This window comes from Mytilus edulis, chromosome 11 (assembly GCF_963676685.1).
Source record: "Mytilus edulis chromosome 11, xbMytEdul2.2, whole genome shotgun sequence".
NCBI lineage: Eukaryota > Metazoa > Mollusca > Bivalvia > Mytilida > Mytilidae > Mytilus > Mytilus edulis.
In genome coordinates, this window is record NC_092354.1 from 522637 (window position 1) to 540920 (window position 18284).

Sequence of the window (18284 nt, forward strand, 5' to 3'; positions counted from 1 at the left end):
CTATTCTTTATAAACTTAAAGTATAATCTAGGGATTTATTTTAACAAATCTATTGTTTTAATAAAAATGAACTTTCTTGGCGCTATTTTTTTCTTTGTCGCAAAATTTTTCTTCTTGGCGCTTCTTTACGCTTTTTGTCTCTAAATATCTGCTTGTCTCTAATTAGTGAGACCGCGGAAATACAGTTCCACATTGTTTGGTTTTCAGTTTATAAATAAATCTTACGCTCTTGAACGTTTAATAAAGCGAGAACCTATACTGAACTTAAAAGTAAAAATTGACATCAATTGATATTGTCCCCACTGATGAAATAATATTTTTGGGAAAAATATTTACACGTAAAACTTAGAATGAAATATGTTCAGAAATAAGCCCATGACATTTTGTGTGTACTAGGTTCGTATGTGTCTAAATGACAAAAGTCGAATTTCAGAGTTTGCTGTCATGTATTCATAAATAAATTTTGGTAGTAACAAAACACACTACACAGTCACAGAGGTAAAATAACAAAATTACTGAACTCCGAGGAAAATCTCATAACGAAAAGTCCCTAATCAAATGATTGACTTGGTACAGGCATTTTCAAATGTAGAAAATTTGGATTGAACCTGGTTATGTATCGCTCACTTGTCACCTCAAATTCCATTATATTTACAATAATACATAATAATTATGTGTCACACTCTCAAAACAAACAAAAATTTACTAAAAAGCACAAAACGCATCTATCAAATTAAATAATCATTGCTATGTGTGTCTGACGTCAGAAAATGTCCATGTCACATACATTTGTAGGAAGAAATTTTGTCGTTCAATGATAAGTGTGTATTCCAGGAAATTTTAAACAGCAATAATTCTTATATGATTTGCATATTAGGGAAAACGTTGATATGATTGGTCGAGAGAACTTCCTGTAGTTGATCTTGACGTTGGTCATTTTTCGATAGACGACGTTGACCGAACTTCTTTTCGTAACTAATGTAAACAAGATGATGGTGATAATATCACCAACATTACCAAATTTATTTTCACTGCACGTTTATCGTTTAATAATGTAATATAAAAAAACATTTGTTTGAATAATAATAAAGAGTTTGTGCAGTTAACTTTTTATCAGATAGCAAATTGCATTGAGTACATACTTTTGCTTTAAACAACAAATATATTCATGCGCCAGGCCTATTCAATAGCATAAATATACAATTTTCAAGTGATAGAGGTAACAAGTGTGGAAAAATATATATTCCCTATCTTCAATTTTAAAGAATTATAAGGATTAAACGCCTTTTTAAAGGAATTTATTGGTGTATAAACTGGACAAAATCACTCACAAACATATAAACATGATAAAAGTCCTTGTGGTTAAAAATGCATAACAAATACAATACCTTGAATTCACAAAAGTTATAGATATATATTCAACATATTTAAAATGGGTGCTGAAATGACTATGTCGGGTGCTGATTTAACCAGGTGCAAATTTGACTAGGTGTCAATGAGACAACTCTCCACAAGAGACAGGCCTTGATGGACGAGTGGTCTAAGTAGTTACTAATGTCATCACTAGCCACTGGTCAACACTGAGGTTGTGAGTTTGAACCCTGCTTGTGCGGGTGCACTCGACTCCAATCTTAATTGACTAGGATTGTCAGTTTCCCTACTGAAGGTTGGTGGTTTTCTCTGGGCACTCTGGCTTCCTCCGCCAATAAAAACTGGCCGCCAAGAAATAGCATAAATCATTTTAAAAGTGGTGTTAAAACACCAAAAATCAAATCCACAAGAGACCAAATGACACAGAAGTTAAAAACTACAGGTCACCAGTCAGAGATCATCTTCGCTAGCCAAGGGTTACGATCCACTCCAGGGGTTTAGAAATTTTGTTATAGCTCACTTGCCCAGGGCTAATTGGTAGCAGAGTTTTACTAGCCCTGTTGGAAGAACTACTAGCCCAACAAAACTGACCTGCTAGCCCTAGTATGCCCTACAAATTCAGAGTTTGCTGCAATAACAATGATTTCTATAAACTTAACATTGAATTTGTATCCATTGTACAGTAGATTTTTGCAAACATGATACTCAAAACTTATGTCAGCAAAAAATATTCCTTTAGCATATAAATATATTCAATTAATCGATAATTGAATGTTCACTGAATATTCTGATCTAATGAGTTGACCAAATCTGGAGATGATACAAGTCTTTGACCACTGCTATATAATACATGGGTATGTTAAAGGATTGGAGGTTTTTTTTATCAGATACAATAACATCATCATGTCTTTGTAAAAGAATTATCAGCTGGTTAATTACGTAATTCTCATATTTGTTTTTAGTTTTAAAATTATATATTATTAAAATTAATTAAATGACCTCACATATTTATGTGAATAAATTCATCATCCATAGTTTGGGTCTTTTATAATTGTTTTATTAACCAAGTACATGAAGTACAGTAATGTCCATATTTACATTTATCACAGGTAGGCTATTTGTAGGCTATAAAAGATTACAACCTGAACACAGTCTCTAAACTGAAACTGTATTCGTTATAAATTTTATTTCTTCAAATCGAATTCATTTGAATATCAATGAAGATAATCATGATTGATGAAATATTATTGCATCAAGGTTAAGTTTTCTGAAGACTGTTAATGTTTAGTTCATGGTTCGGGAGGCTTCTTCACATTATGTAAACAAAAACAAAATGGCATCCATAACATGTGCACATGTTTCAAATTTATATCTGACAAAAGTCAGGTTTCTGCTGTCAAAAGGGATTCACATTTATATTGCAATAAGTTAATCAGAAGGAGGTACAATACCACCCCTTGTATTGACACATCAATATTGAAAGAACGGGATCCACCCAGAGTTATTTGTTCTATTTTGAAACTTGTACAAAATCAGTTCAAATTCTTGGAATCTGATTGGCTAAAATAGAAAAGTGATGAGGGGATTTTTTTTCATTCTATTTCAGAAACACCAAGAATTTTTTGTTACTAGTCCGTCGGCTTTACCAAGTGGGTAGAATCTAGACGCTTCCGTGTTTTTACCTCCAAATTGAAGAGTTCAAGTGCTACCATTGGTCAAGAATAATGTATTCGGAATGGGCGTGACTTTAATCTTCCGATAGATGGCGCAACATAGATATCACAAATGTTGGCTCAATCTGCCAAGGGTGGAGAGAGCGGGAGTGGATTGTAACCCTTGGCTAGCGAAGATGGTCAGAGATATAACTATAGGGTTATTTCAGAAAATAACTTGAGTGTGTTAATACAGAAACTTTCATGAGTTGTCTAGTCTTTATTCCTTAAATTTTTATACGCCCGTCAAAATTTTGACGGGACGTATTATGGTATACAAATGTCCGGTGTCCGTCCGTCTGTCTGTCTGTCCGGCGTAAACATGTCGCACCGTAACTTGAGAACGACTTACCCAAATTTCATGAAACTTAAAATAGTTGTTTCTTATGATGGTCAAATGATCTGTATACTTTTTGGTGAAAATGAGATTAAAACTTTTTGAGTTACGGCTCTTTGTAACTAAAACAGGGGTGTGTTTTTTTCACATGTCGCACCGTATCTCAAAAACGATTCTTGATTATGGCTTAAAACTTTAAACACTTCTTAGTTATATTAATCTTAATATCTGTATACTTTTTGGTGATGATTCAAAATTTTATTTTTGAGTTATTGAGTATTTTGTAAAAAAGGGGGAGGGTTTTTTTACATGTCGCACCATATCTCAAAAACGATTTATGATTATTGCTTAAAACTTTACACATGTCTTTGTTATATTAATCTAAAGATCTGTATACTTTTTGGTGATGATTCAAAATTTCATTTTTGAGTTATTGAGTATTTTGTAAAAAAGGGGGAGTTTTTTTTTTACATGTGCCGTATCTCAAAAACAATTTATGATTATTGCTTAAAACTTTACACACTTCTTTGTTATATTAATCTAAAGATCTGTATACTTTTTGGTGATGATTCAAAACATTATTTTGGAGTTATTGAGTATTTTGTTAAACAGGGGAGGTTTATTTTACATGTCGCGCCGTATCTCAAAAATAATGTATGATTATTGCTTAAAACTTTACACACTTCTTTGTTATATTAATCTAAAGATCTGTATACTTTTTGGTTTTGATTCAAAATTTTATTTTAGTGATATTAAGTTTTTTGTAAAAAAAAAAAAACAGGGTTGGGGGTTTCACATGTCCTGCTGTGTCTTAAATACAATATATGGTTATTGCTTAAAACTTTCTCAGAAACTATTTATTATTATTCCATAAAACTTCCACACAAGACGTCGGGCGTATCATGCGCTCATGGCACAGCTGTTTATTTAAATCTGTAATAACATATATGCTTGTTATTTGTAAAATTATTTCATTTATAGTGGGCTCTAGGGAACTCTTGCGCAGAAACTAAATGCATAGCCTTGATAACTAATTTTTGAATTAAATTAATACATTTTTGATTGACCATGGTAAATAAATGAGTCGAGGCTTTTAAGGGATAAACTTACTTTGGACAGGCACATACATGTACATACAGAATGTGGCGGGGTTAAACATGTTAGCGGGATCCCAACCCTCCCCTAACCCCGGACAGTGACAGTACAACATACATGACATAAGAACTGACTACTGAAAACAAAGGCTGAGACCAGTAGTGGCACCAGTTGTATAAATCCAAACAATCGTATTGCTACTGAAAACTATTTAACACAAACAAACAATAATCAATACAAATATGTAACATTTACAAAATATATTATATGTTAGAAAACATACCTTCCCTTTCAAATAGCTTGAAATGATTATAGCTTGAAGAAATACTGCTTTATAACTCTATTTTATTAATTCATTTATTAGATATCTGTACATCTCATTTATGCTATTTGAACAATAATTATCAAAGTGTTGTATTCTTTACAAGAGAAAGTAAAATTAAATGTTTCCTTATAATGTTGAAATAAAACTATGAACACTCAACAATATCATAAATTTCATGTAACATTTTCATTCTAGAGTAATGGAGTTGTGTGCATATTATTAGCTCATCACTTGGCGTCCGTCGTCCTCGTCCGTCGTCGTTAACTTTTACAAAAATCTTCTCCTCTGAAACTACTGGGCCAAATTAAACCAAACTTGGCCACAATCATCATTGGGGTATCTAGTTTAAAAAATTTGTGGCGTGACCCGGCCAACCAACCAACCAAGATGGCCGCCATGGCTAAAAATAGAACATAGGGGTAAAATGCAGTTTTTGGCTTATAACTCAAAAACCAAAGCATTTAGAGCAAAACTGACATGGGGAAAATATTGTTTATCAGGTCAAGATCTATCTGCCCTCAAATTTTCAGATGAATCGGACATTTCGTTGTTGGGTTGCTGCCCCTGAATTGGTAATTTTAGGGAATTTTTGCTGTTTTTGGTTATTATCTTGAATATTATTATAGATAAAGATAAACTGTAAACAGCAGTAATGTTCAGCAAAGTAAGATTTACAAATAAGTCAACATGACCAAAATGGTCAGTTGACCCCTTTAGGAGTTATTGCCCTTTATAGTCAATTTTTAACCATTTTTCGTAAATCTTAGTAATCTTTTACAAAAATCTTCTTCTCTGAAACTACTGGGCCAAATTAAAATAAACTTGGCCACAATCATCATTGGGGTAACTTGTTTAAAAAATGTGTGGCGTGACCTGGCCAATCAACCAAAATGGCTGCCATGGCTAATAATAGAACATAGGGGTAAAATGCAGTTTTTGGCTTATAACTCAAAAACCAAAGCATTTAGAGCAAATCTGACATGTGGTAAAAGTGTTTATCAGGTCAATATCTATCTGTCCTGAAATTTTCAGATGAATCGGACAACCTGTTGTTGATTTGCTGCCCCTGAATTGGTAATTTTAAGGAAATTTTGCCGTTTTTGGTTATTATCTTGAATATTATTATAGATAGAGATAAACTGTAAACAGCAATAATGTTCAGCAAAGTGAGATTTACAAATAAGTCAGCAAGACCAAAATGGTCAGTTGACCCCTGAAGGAGTTATTGCCCTTTATAGTCAATTTTTAACAATTTTTTCGTAAATCTTAGTAATCTTTTACAAAAATCTTCTTCTCTGAAACTACTGGGCCAAACTAAAATAAACTTGGCCACAATCATCATTGGGGTAACTTGTTTAAAAAATGTGTGGCGTGACCTGGCCAATCAACCAAAATGGCTGCCACGGCTAATAATAGAACATAGGGGTAAAATGCAGTTTTTGGCTTATAACTCAAAAACCGAAACATTAAGAGAAAATCTGACAGGGTTCAATTGTTTATCAGGTCAAGATCTATCTGCCCTAATGTTTTCGCATGGATCGGACAACCTGTTGTTAGGTTACTGTCCTGAATTGGTAATTTTAAGGAAATTTTGCCGTTTTTTGTTATTATCTTGAATATTATTATAGATAGACAGATAGAGATAAACTGTATACAGCAATAACGTTCAGCAAAATAAGATCTACAAATAAGTTTACATGACCAAAATAGTCAATTGACCCCTTAAGGAGTCATTGCCCTTTATAGTTAATTTTTAACATTTTTCATAAATTTTTGTAAATTTTTAGAAAATATTTTCCACTGTAATTACTGGGCCAAGTTCATTATAGATAGAGATAATTGTAGCAACAAGAATGTTTAGTAAAGTAAGATCTACAAACACATCACTATCACCAAAACACAATTATGTCATGAATTTATCCATGTCCATTGTTTAATATGCACAAGACCAAGGTGAGCGACACAGGCTCTTCATTGCTCTTTAGAGCCTCTAGTTGAAGTGTAAAAGTCATTCACTACCTCTATAATAAGAGATGAAAAGTAGAACAAGGTTGACACAAGTGAACATCTAGAAGATTTCTAACTCTATGCTCACTCATGAAGTGGATAGTTAAAATAAAAAAAATCTGTATGATCTTCAATTTTATTTGAAACTTATAGTGAATAATGTTGTTTCATTTCAAGTTTTTGTAAATATGGTAAAAGGAGCTAACTTAGTATAAACATGTATTTTCATATTTGTCATGTTTATTTCAGGTTTATAGAATGTCATTTTATCTACAGTGTAGAGTGTGTAGAAATCCTGTTGTGAAAGAAGATGAACTTGTAGATGGTTACAAATCAGGATTTCAAGGTTAGATTCTTTGCTTCTAATGTATGGCCGTTTTTTGTTTCTAAATTATAGTTCATGATTTATATTTTGGTTCAACAACCATAAAAGCCCTCAGGAATAAGGTCAAATGAAGCATACTTGTGTTTCCCTATTTTCCCTAATTTTAGTGCCTACACTATTTTTATACGACCGCAAAATTTGAAAAATTTTTCGTCGTATATTGCTATCACGTTGGCGTCGGCGTCGTCGTCGTCGGCGTCGTCGTCGTCGTCGTCGTCGTCGTCGTCCGGCGTCCGAATACTTTTAGTTTTCGCACTCTAACTTTAGTAAAAGTGAATGGAAATCTATGAAATTTTAACACAAGGTTTATGACCACAAAAGGAAGGTTGGTATTGATTTTGGGAGTTTTGGTCCCAACATTTTAGGAATTAGGGGCCAAAAAGGGCCCAAATAAGCATTTTCTTGGTTTTCGCACTATAACTTTAGTTTAAGTTAATAGAAATCTATGAAATTTTGACACAAGGTTTATGACCACAAAAGAACGTTTGGGATTGATTTTGGGAGTTTAGGTTTCAACAGTTTAGGAATTAGGGGCCAAAAAAGGGCCCAAATAAGCAATATTCTTGGTTTTCGCACAATAACTTTAGTTTAAGTAAATAGAAATCAATGAAATTTAAACACAATGTTAATGACTACAAAAGGAAGGTTGGTATTGATTTTGGGAGTTTAGGTCCCAACAGTTTAGGAATTAGGGGCCAAAAAGGGATCCAAATAAGCATTTTTCTTGGTTTTCGCACCATAACGTTAGTATAAGTAAATAGAAATCTATGAAATTTAAACACAAGGTTTATGACCATAAAAGGAAGGTTGGTATTGATTTTGGGAGTTTTGGTCCCAACAGAATAAGGGGCCCAAAGGGTCCAAAATTAAACTTTGTTTGATTTCATCAAAATTGAATAATTGGGGTTCTTTGATATGCCGAATCTAACTGTCATGACTGTGTATGTAGATTCTTAACTTTTGGTCCCGTTTTCAAATTGGTCTACATTAAGGTCCAAAGGGTCCAAAATTAAACTTAGTTTGATTTTGACAAAAAATGAATCAGTTAGGTTCTTTGATATGCTGAATCTAAAAATGTACTTAGATTCTTGATTATTGGCCCAGTTTTCAAGTTGGTCCAAATCGGGGTCCAAAATTAAACTTTGTTTGATTTCATCAAAAATTGAATAAATGGGGTTCTTTGATATACCAAATCTAACTGTGTATGTAGATTCTTCATTTTTGGTCCTGTTTTCAAATTGGTCTACACTAAAGTCCAAAGGGTCCAAAATTAAACTTAGTCTGATTTCAACAAAAATTGAAATCTTGGGGTTCTTTGATATGCTGAATCCAAAAATGTACTTAGATTTTTTATTATGGGCCCAGTTTTCAAGTTGGTCCAAATCAGGATCTAAAATTATTATATTAAGTATTGTGCAATAGCAAGTCTTTTCAATTGCACAGTATTGCGCAATGGCAAGAAATATCTAATTGCACAATATTGTGAAATAGCAAATTTTTTTTTAATTAGAGTTATCTTTCTTTGTCCAGAATAGTAAGCAAGAAATATCTAATTGCAAAATATTGTGCAATAGCAAGATTTTTTTTTAATTGGAGTTATCTTTCTTTGTCCAGAATCAACTTAAATCTTTGTTATATACAATATACAATGTATATTCACTTTTTACTACCAACTGATAAATTATAATAAATAACATTCAGTGATAACAAGCAGTTTTTTTTACATCTTAATATTTTATGATGTATTTAAATGAGTAGTTATTGTTGCAAACTCCATTAGAAATTTTAATTGAGATTAGTTTTGGAATAAGGGAAAGGGGGATGTGATTAAAAAAATTGGGTTCAATTTTTCTCATTTGAAATTTCATAAATAAAAAAGAAAATTTCTTCAAACATTTTTATGCCCCACCTACGATAGTAGAGTTTTTGGTCAAGGTAGTTTTTGATGAAGTTTAAGTCCAATCGACTTCAAACTTAGTACACATGTCCCCTATGATATGATCTTTCTAATTTTAATGCCAAATTAGAGTTTTTACCCCAATTTCACGGTCCACTGAACATGGAAAATGATAGTGCGAGTGGGGCATTCGTGTACTGAGGACACATTCTTGTATTGAGAGGATTAATATTCAACAGCATAGTGAATTGCTCTAAGAGAAAACAAAAATTTTAAGTTCATTAGAACACATTCATTCTGTGTCAGAAACCTATGCTGTGTCAACTATTTAATCACAATCCAAATTTAGAGCTGAATCCAGCTTGAATGTTGTGTCCATACTTGCCCCAACCGTTCAGGGTTCAACCTCTGCGGTCGTATAAAGCTACGCCCTGCGGAGCATCTGGTTTATGTTATTTTATGAAAAAATGCTATTCAACATGTTCAAGTCAAACTCTTTCCTCCATTAAAGCCTGTCAAAAAGTTTAAAAAAGAAAACAAATGATTTAGCTACCTACATTGTAGTTCCCACACTTTGTAACATGTGCTAGTAAATACAGGAATAATTATATGAGGAAAAACATATGGTTATGTTGAAATAATTTTTTGGAATTTTTGGAAAAGCATACGTCTGAAAGGAAAACTAGGTGAAATGTTTAGAATATCAAAATTTTTATGTATTTATCTGTAATTTCTTTTTTACAAATTTTGGAGGGACAGATTGGACCTTGAACCTGTGAATTTATTCAATACTATGACAATGTATGAGCTAGTATGAGGAATTAAATACTTGTTTTGTCCTTATCTTTATGCAAACATCAATAGTGCAGGTTTAACAAATGGCAAGACATTAATTGTGGAAATGCATCAGTTTCCCTCCACCAGATATTGTTACAACCTATCCCATGTAATGATCAAACTATGTGAGAAGATGATAAAGTGTTTAAGACATTACCGGGTAATGTTTTAATTTGTATAATATGATATATTGTAATTTAAATGTTTCGTCATGTGACAATAATACAGTATGGTATATAAAAGAATATGATACATTTTTGTTGTATATTGTAATTTAAATGTTTCAGTATGTGACAATAGTACAGTATGGTATATAAAAGAAGACCACATGCCTTGTTGGGTGTCTGATGCAGTCGTAAAGGTATGGCTTACATTATTTTAGTGCTGTTGCCTTGTCTTGCTGTGAATGCTAATATTTTTCTATCAGTGTCAAAAGCTAATTAATTACCCGTATATATCATACCTCTAGCATGTCTAGTTTCACCAAAGGTAATTACCTGTATATATCATACCTCTAAGCATGTCTAGTTTCACCAAAGGTGACAAAAATGTATACAGATAGTGATTATCAGTCATGCATTTGTCAGTGTAATAATCCAGTGAAGTTGATTGCCAATGAGACAAATTTTCACCAGAGACCATAGGAATTGGATGTGAGCAGCTTTAGGTAAAACAATATGCAACATTGAAAACTAAAGACTGAGTGCCATGAACCCCACCAAAAACCAGAGGTGATATCAGGTGCCTTAATCTTGTAAGCTGCCAAAACATACACAAATTACATTTTTGACAATTTGTTTATTTGTAGGAATCCTGGCAAAAAGGGAAGTTGTGCTGCCCAAAGTGTAACGGTAAACTGGGATCATTCAACTTTATCAAGATACTCACATGTCAACAATGTGACAATCATCAACTACCACCTGTTCATATACTTAAAGACAGAGTCGATAAAAAGGTTTTCACAGTAAAGGCTGATTCATCAACTTCTTCAGATAACATGCAAACAAATCCCTTTATTGAAAGCAATGATCAGGTATTCACACCCTCAAGTGAAAGAGTGGACCAGTTAGTCACACCTTTAAGTAAAAATACTTCTTTGTTGGGTGATAAAATAGTCAGCACTAATGAACTTTTAGTCAGTCCTGAAATATTGGTGCAGCCCAAAACAGATGTACCAAATTATGATTACTATTTGATCAATAATAATGATCGATCTATGATTAATGATGAGGTCATGATTGATCAGGTTGATGATGAAGGTTCAGATATTGACGATACAAACTCTGATTTTTGCCCAGAAGATTTTATCAAGATAAGGGATGCAGAATTTTTAGATGAACCCACACCTGAGTCGAAAAGAACAAACTTTGATCCGTACAAAGAAATGTCACAAAATGACCTTGCAGGATTTCCGTCTCCTTCAGAGGACCACCATGTAGATAAAGCAGTGACATTTTCCTGTTTAAGAGTTGTTGATGAAAATGGTTTAACGACACATATTAATGAAATGGATGAATGGAATGACAGTAATCTTGAACATATTCAAGACAAAAGCAATGAAAAACTTGAGAGAATTCAGGATTTTGGGCAGACAACTATGGCCATGTCTTTCAAAACCGACTGTGATACTTTTCAAATACATTCTTTACCAAGTGGCAATGCACACAAAATTACCTTTGATTCTTTAGATCAAATGAAGAATCTTGAACCTTGTAGTGATTCTTATATACAAAGTGGTGCTGTTAAAGGCAATACTGTTGCCAATAACCTTGAACATTGTAATGACCTTGATATACAAGGTTCTGGTGAAGGCAATACTGTCACCAATAATACTCACAATTTACTACAAGATTTAGGGACAACTGTTGTTACTGTATCTAGTCAAATTACATCTGTAGATGAAACAAATGAAATTCAGGGGGATCAACAGACAAATGAAACCCTACCGGAACCCTTTGGAACTTATCAGGAAAACACAACCCACTCAGATTCAAGAGGGCTTGATCATCAACACGTTATAGCAACAAATGCAGATAATCTTAGGGAAGAGTTCGAAAGTGATAGTTTATCAAACCAAATGCCAGGTGAAAGCATGGTCCAGAGTTCAGTACAAACTATTGACCAAATGCCAGGTGAAAGCATGGTCCAGAGTTCAGTACAAACTATTGACCAAATGCCAGGTGAAAACATGGTCCAGAGTTCAGTACAAACTATTACAGGAGATCAATCTTTATTTGAGGAAAGTCCTGTAGAAGATGTAGATATAGATGTCGATCCGGATGTGGATGTGGATATTCCTGTTGATTTTCTGACGTTCTCTGAAAGGAGGAGTAGGAGGAGACCAAACAGAAGATCAAGAAGGGAAAACAAGGGTACACAATATTAATTTCATTTCTCAATAATAACCATAGCAGTATTAGCTCTAATTGTGATTTTTCAAATGTGACACACGTAGATATGAATGTTTCCCTGTTTATATGATTACCTTGGCTCAATGTTTAATTTCATTTTTTTAGACACCCATGATTGGACCAGAAGAGGTATAGTATAAATAAGTTTGGTGTCCGGTGAATGCTTTAATGTGAAAATAGTTTTTAAAAAAAATTAATGGTGTGTAGGATATATATGTGATATACTTTTCACAGAATTTTGTGATGTTCTCACACACCATTTGATACCATAGATCAAAAGATAACAAATTTCCAAATGTCTGATGGTCCTTGAATGTGTAGGGCTTATTTGTTTTTATAATTCACATTGATCAAGCTTTACTATTGATAATTCTGTTTAGTTGAAAATGCTCTCTTAAATAAAGTATCTTTGATTCATTTAAGGAAAAAGAAAAGAGAAAAAAGAACTGCCAAAAAATGAAAATGTGGTAAGTAGTTTTCATATTGCTTGGCCTTTATGTCACTCAGCCCACCCTAAAATATATTTTGATTTTCCCAAAAGGTAGAGACAGTCATGACAGTGGGAAAGAAAAATTGAAGTGTCAGATGTTAGTCTGATTTAAAAAAAAAATAAAAAAAATATTTCACATTTAGGACAATAAAAGATTTTGAGTAGGCAGCTATTTTCTTAGTAGGTAGGGCTAGGGTGAACAAGCATGTTTTTTTTTATGGCCTCAGTAAATATTATTTACAGTCGAGCCCACGAGTCCACGGTAAGGTCAATAAAAGTCTACAGTGTGTCATAAAATTTGTACTTTTGCTATTCGATGATCACAATCAACCTTTCTAAGCCAACATGATGGATATTTTTTAACCAATTTTTTCATGCTTTGGGCAAGTATGAAATAACAAGGCAAGAAAAACACCAAACAGGAAAAATTATGATAACTGTTACTCAATTCAGCATTTTGGGCAAAAACTAAAGTAGAGAGAAACTGTAAACTCCAAAACTGAAAAATAGAAAATTTTGTTCATGATTTTTGTGTGAACTGTAATGTTGGATAGAGCTCATTGTTAAGACAGAGACCAACACTAGCAATGTCTTTATATTTTATTGTAGTATGAAACCTGGTTTGTTGATTTCCCAGAAGACTATTTGTGTCCTGTTTGTTTTGACTTGTTTTGTGAACCCCATGCTTGCTCTCCATGTGACCATGTGATGTGTGAAGCTTGTCTGAGACGTGTTGGTCAAAAGAATGTTTACAATACTCCATGTCCAATGTGTAGACAGCTGATCATACAGTGTATCAAGAAAACAGGTTTGTTACCTGGTTACTGTAAATTCAGAAATTATTGCGCGCATTTATTATTGTGATTTTGTCATTTTAGTCTTAAAATGCTATTGAAAAATCCTGTTTAATTCATCTAAAGTATTTTAAAATGCAAGTTTAAATTATTGTGTTTACAACCCTGTTGCATTTTTCGCAACAATAAAAATTCATAATAATTTCTGAATTTAAAGTATTTGATTATTGGGATCATTTCTGAATTTCTTGTTTCAGAATCAAGTGAATTCTGGGAAGTATTTTCAAAAGGTTACACTAAAAATTGTGATTGGCTTACAATTGATTAACAATGTGAAATCAACCAATTACTTGACGTTATTTTCATAAAAATGAAATTACTCACAATCTTATAGATTCTGAAACAGTTTATTGCAAATAATTTTTACAAACTGTTTATATATTACCTGAATGTAAATCTTTACAGATTATATCAAACTTTCATCTTCGATTACATAATCAAAACTTAAATATCTCAAAAATAAATAGCCTGAAACCCTCAGAAGTATCTAAGAAAACAAAGTGGATTACACTATAATAGACACTCAAAGGGAAATTACTCAGAATATGATTATTGTGGATTTGTTGATTTTCTTGGGTAAAAATGTTTGTGGATGGAGGAAAACTTGCATTTTCTTTGATATTTAATAGTGTGGTTTTGACAAAGTCTGGACATATTCTCATGTACCCATGAAAATTGGTATTTGACAAATATTAAAGAATACACAGTATTGTAATATGGAGTGGAATCACGACATATTTAACTGATTGAAGTGTGGGTAAGGAATGTTTCACAAAGAAAACAAAACTTTAATAAATCATGAATGAATATCACATCTGAAAAAAATATGTAGTTGTTTTAACAGAAATAGGTATGGTGAGCATGATTAACAATAATAGGAAGATTGTTCATAATTTGATAAAAAAAAATCACCAAATTGTGTCTTCTTTTTAAAGTCTGCCAGTATAGTATAAAAAGACATTTGTGGCCTGTTTAGTGGCTGGTTTTAAATCTTTTGTTAAACATAGCTGAATCCCACCTCCGAGAGCTAGATTTTCTCACTGTGTTGAAGCCAATCGATGGTCTTGGGCTGTTATCTGTTTTTTGGTTTAGTTGTTATCTCTATTGACACATTCCCCATTTCCATTGTCAATTCTATTACAATATTTTCTCCATTGACTGATGTACCATGTTGTTTTATTACAGAACTGGTTAAAACTTTGAAGGATTTTTACCCAGAAGAGTACAGAGCCAGACTCAGAGAACAGAGAAAGTATCTAAATGACAAGTTTAGTCCATTACCACACAGAAGAACAGCATTAGCCCAGAGTCAAGAAGATATCAGAAACAGAATTCTAGGACAAAGAAATAATCTCCAACCTCAAAGAGCCAAAATATATTTAGCTGGTTTTGTCCTCCTTATAATGATAGTACCCGTGGTGTCTTTGGGAAAAGCTGTTGTAAATTCTGCCATAGGTTTGGTACAAGATATCTGGACATGGTTATGATTTGTACAAGATATCTGGACATGGTTATGATTTGTACAAGATATCTGGACATGGTTATGATTTGTACAAGATATCTGGACATGGTTATGATATGGCATAATTTGGAATGTCTGTAAATTAAGATATTATTCGTTAGAAACCAATATGTGGATTTCATGGGAACCGGTAAACCACTAAATTATATAAACAAATTTTCCATAAGGATTATACCGTATGTAGATTTGGCAAAACCCCGAAAATAATGTTTTCCACGAAAAATTGGTATAACAGGGTGGTTTTAAGGCTCGTATAACAACACTCTGTTTAGGGTTCTTCATACTTTATTAATATTCAGGAAATATAATAAATGCAGCCCTGAAATAGTAATAACAAATATATATTAAAGTTATTAATTATCACAGTTACATATGAAGTAATCACATATTTGCATTTATAAAAGCTGACGTCATTTAATAAATACAAAGTTAAAATATCATAGCCATAACGAACGTAATTGAGTAATAAGTATATGATCTACATTTGTAACTATCAAACATTCTATTAACATATATCAAGGTACCATAGTATATCAATAATACGTATATAAATAGAGATCAAGATAAGCCTTACCGATTTGTGGAATCAGGCTATAACATCAACAGCATTACATTAGCATTATAACCAATGCTCTACTTCTATCATCAAATATATGTCTGTATGATCAATGGGTCCTCCAAACAATGTACAACACAATAAGTATTCAAATACATATTTCAGTTTCATATAATTAAAGCATTACAACGTTTTTAATAATCAATCACAATAGTAATATAAACTTGATTATCATATATAAATGGTGGAGATCTCCACCCGTAAGCCATATATATTCTTGTATGGGACAAAAAATCAAATCAAATGAACATGGGACCATATGAATGGCAAGTTATGGGAGCTTTGTTTGGGAGACTTCGTAACAGCATCCTGTTACAATTACTTCTTGTTAATGATTAAATCAGTTAAAATCGTTCACATAAACTAATTGATTCAAATGAAATAGGCAATTAAGTGTTTAAGAAGTGGTCAAAATCTTTCGTCAGATGAACCTGAAATTTGAGGCCAAAATCGGTCCTTACCGGACCTACTCCTTTTTATATACAATAAACCAACAGCTATTGGGTAGCCTAAAGTAACTTTTGTAACTTTTTGGCATAAAAATTGTTTGTTTAATCCAATGGTGCTTATTTTATTATTTCAAATATAATTAAGTATGTGAATACCCACAGACTGATATTATAAATTATGTGTCCAATTTCATTTGTGATCATGTTCTATGGTTGACGATGGTTGATAAATACACTTTTCATAAAAAAAATCTAAATTTGAAAAGTGATGATTGTAAAATAATTTCTTTTTTCATACAAACATTTACAACTACATTTTTCATAGATTTAGTAATTTTTGTAATATTTCAGACCCTTTAAAACTATTGTGTGTTAAAAAAACACAAATAAAATTGCTCCACTATCTTTATTGCTGTAATTTTTATGCATTTTAAGAGGAATTTTGAGAAAAAAAATATGTCACAATTCGTTGAAAGACTTCCTTAATGAGACCAAAGTTAACCTGTAAAAACTTTTTTTAAACACATAAATGATATTATGATAAAGTTTGAGTATATAATTTGATTAAAACAGGAAATTATTCACAATTTTGTAACCTGGTCTTATCAGTATTAAGTAGCTTTGTCAAGGTGTATTTCCTGTTTAAGTGAATGTTGTGTTAGACAATAGGATTGTTCTAGTCAATATATATATGATACACCAACCGACTGATTTTGATAATACAATGTAATATAAAAGTTTTGCATTGTTTTGGAGAAAGATTTAACAATAAATTATAGTTACAGTATATTCAGTTATGAAATGATAGAGTTATCTACCTTTGTATAGGATGATTAACATTTAAGATAGTTTCAGCTATTATTGGTTTTACTGTTATTGATAGTTTCAGCTATTATAGGTTTTACTGTTATTGTTAAGTTTTATTGTTATTGCTAAGCTTATTTTAAATGAACCAGGATATTATATGTCAGAATCTTATTTATTAATAAATATGAAATAAAAAAATATGTGAAATTTCAAATTTGTGATTATGTTTACTAGATATAGGAAGATGTGGTGTGTGTGCCAATGAGACAACTCTCCATCCAAATAACAATTTAAAAAAAGTAAACCATTATAGGTCAATGTACGGCCTTCAACACGGTGCCTTGGCTCACACCGTACAACAAGCTATAAAGGGCCCCAAAATTACTAGTGTAAAACCATTCAAACGAGAAAACCAATGGTCTAATCTGTATAAAATAAAAAAACGAGAAACGAGAAACACGTATAAATTACATAAACAAACGACAACTACTGTATATCAGATTCCTGTCCATTAGAATAAACAAAGAAAATGTAGATTACTGTCATGAATTCCTGATTTGTTTAGGGTGTCTGGGTTAGAGGTGAACACCTGAATTCAAGTGTTCCACAAAATAGAATTGATCAAAACAAGGAAATTACAATCTACTAAAATATGATCTTTTTATATCATTGAAAATTTGGTTTTGAATTTTAATCAGAGTACGGTATTTTTGTTATTTCACTTTTTGGTACCTTAAAAAATTAAACCATTATAGTGTGTGTGCCAACAATCTAACAATATAAAATCATCAGAAATGGCATACTGGTGAATGGTTTTAATTTAATACCTTCTAAATGACTTCTACCATTGAACCTTTTTTTCACTTATGATTTTCTTCTGTAAAAGCTCGACTTTAACTTCATACTGTAGTTGACCTTTTTAACTTTTTTTTTAGATTAGAGCATCACTGATGTGTCTTTTGTACAAAAAATGCACGTCTGGCGTAAATACAAAATTTAATCCTGCCATCTATGATGAGTTTATTCAAAAAAATATATTATTGTTATTTCAATACGCCAATGTCAAATTAAACGTGTCAGGCATATAATTTAATAATAAATAAATGTGAAAGTAGTCAGCTATAAAAGGCCCCAGCATGACAAAATATAAAACAAGAATGCACACGCTG

The 18284-nt window shown here is 32.2% G+C and overlaps 1 protein-coding gene across 1 annotated transcript; it reads left to right on the plus strand.

The window, feature by feature from the left end:
- The first annotated feature begins 247 nt into the window (after positions 1 to 247).
- Positions 248 to 17329, plus strand: LOC139495027 (uncharacterized). The gene is made up of 8 exons (XM_071283178.1): positions 248 to 396; positions 7097 to 7193; positions 10254 to 10327; positions 10775 to 12050; positions 12147 to 12338; positions 12801 to 12844; positions 13477 to 13675; positions 14907 to 17329. Exons 2-8 carry the CDS (start codon positions 7106 to 7108, stop codon positions 15206 to 15208), a joined length of 2175 nt encoding a protein of 724 aa, XP_071139279.1. The 5' UTR covers positions 248 to 396; positions 7097 to 7105; the 3' UTR covers positions 15209 to 17329.
- Positions 17330 to 18284: the final 955 nt, after the last annotated feature.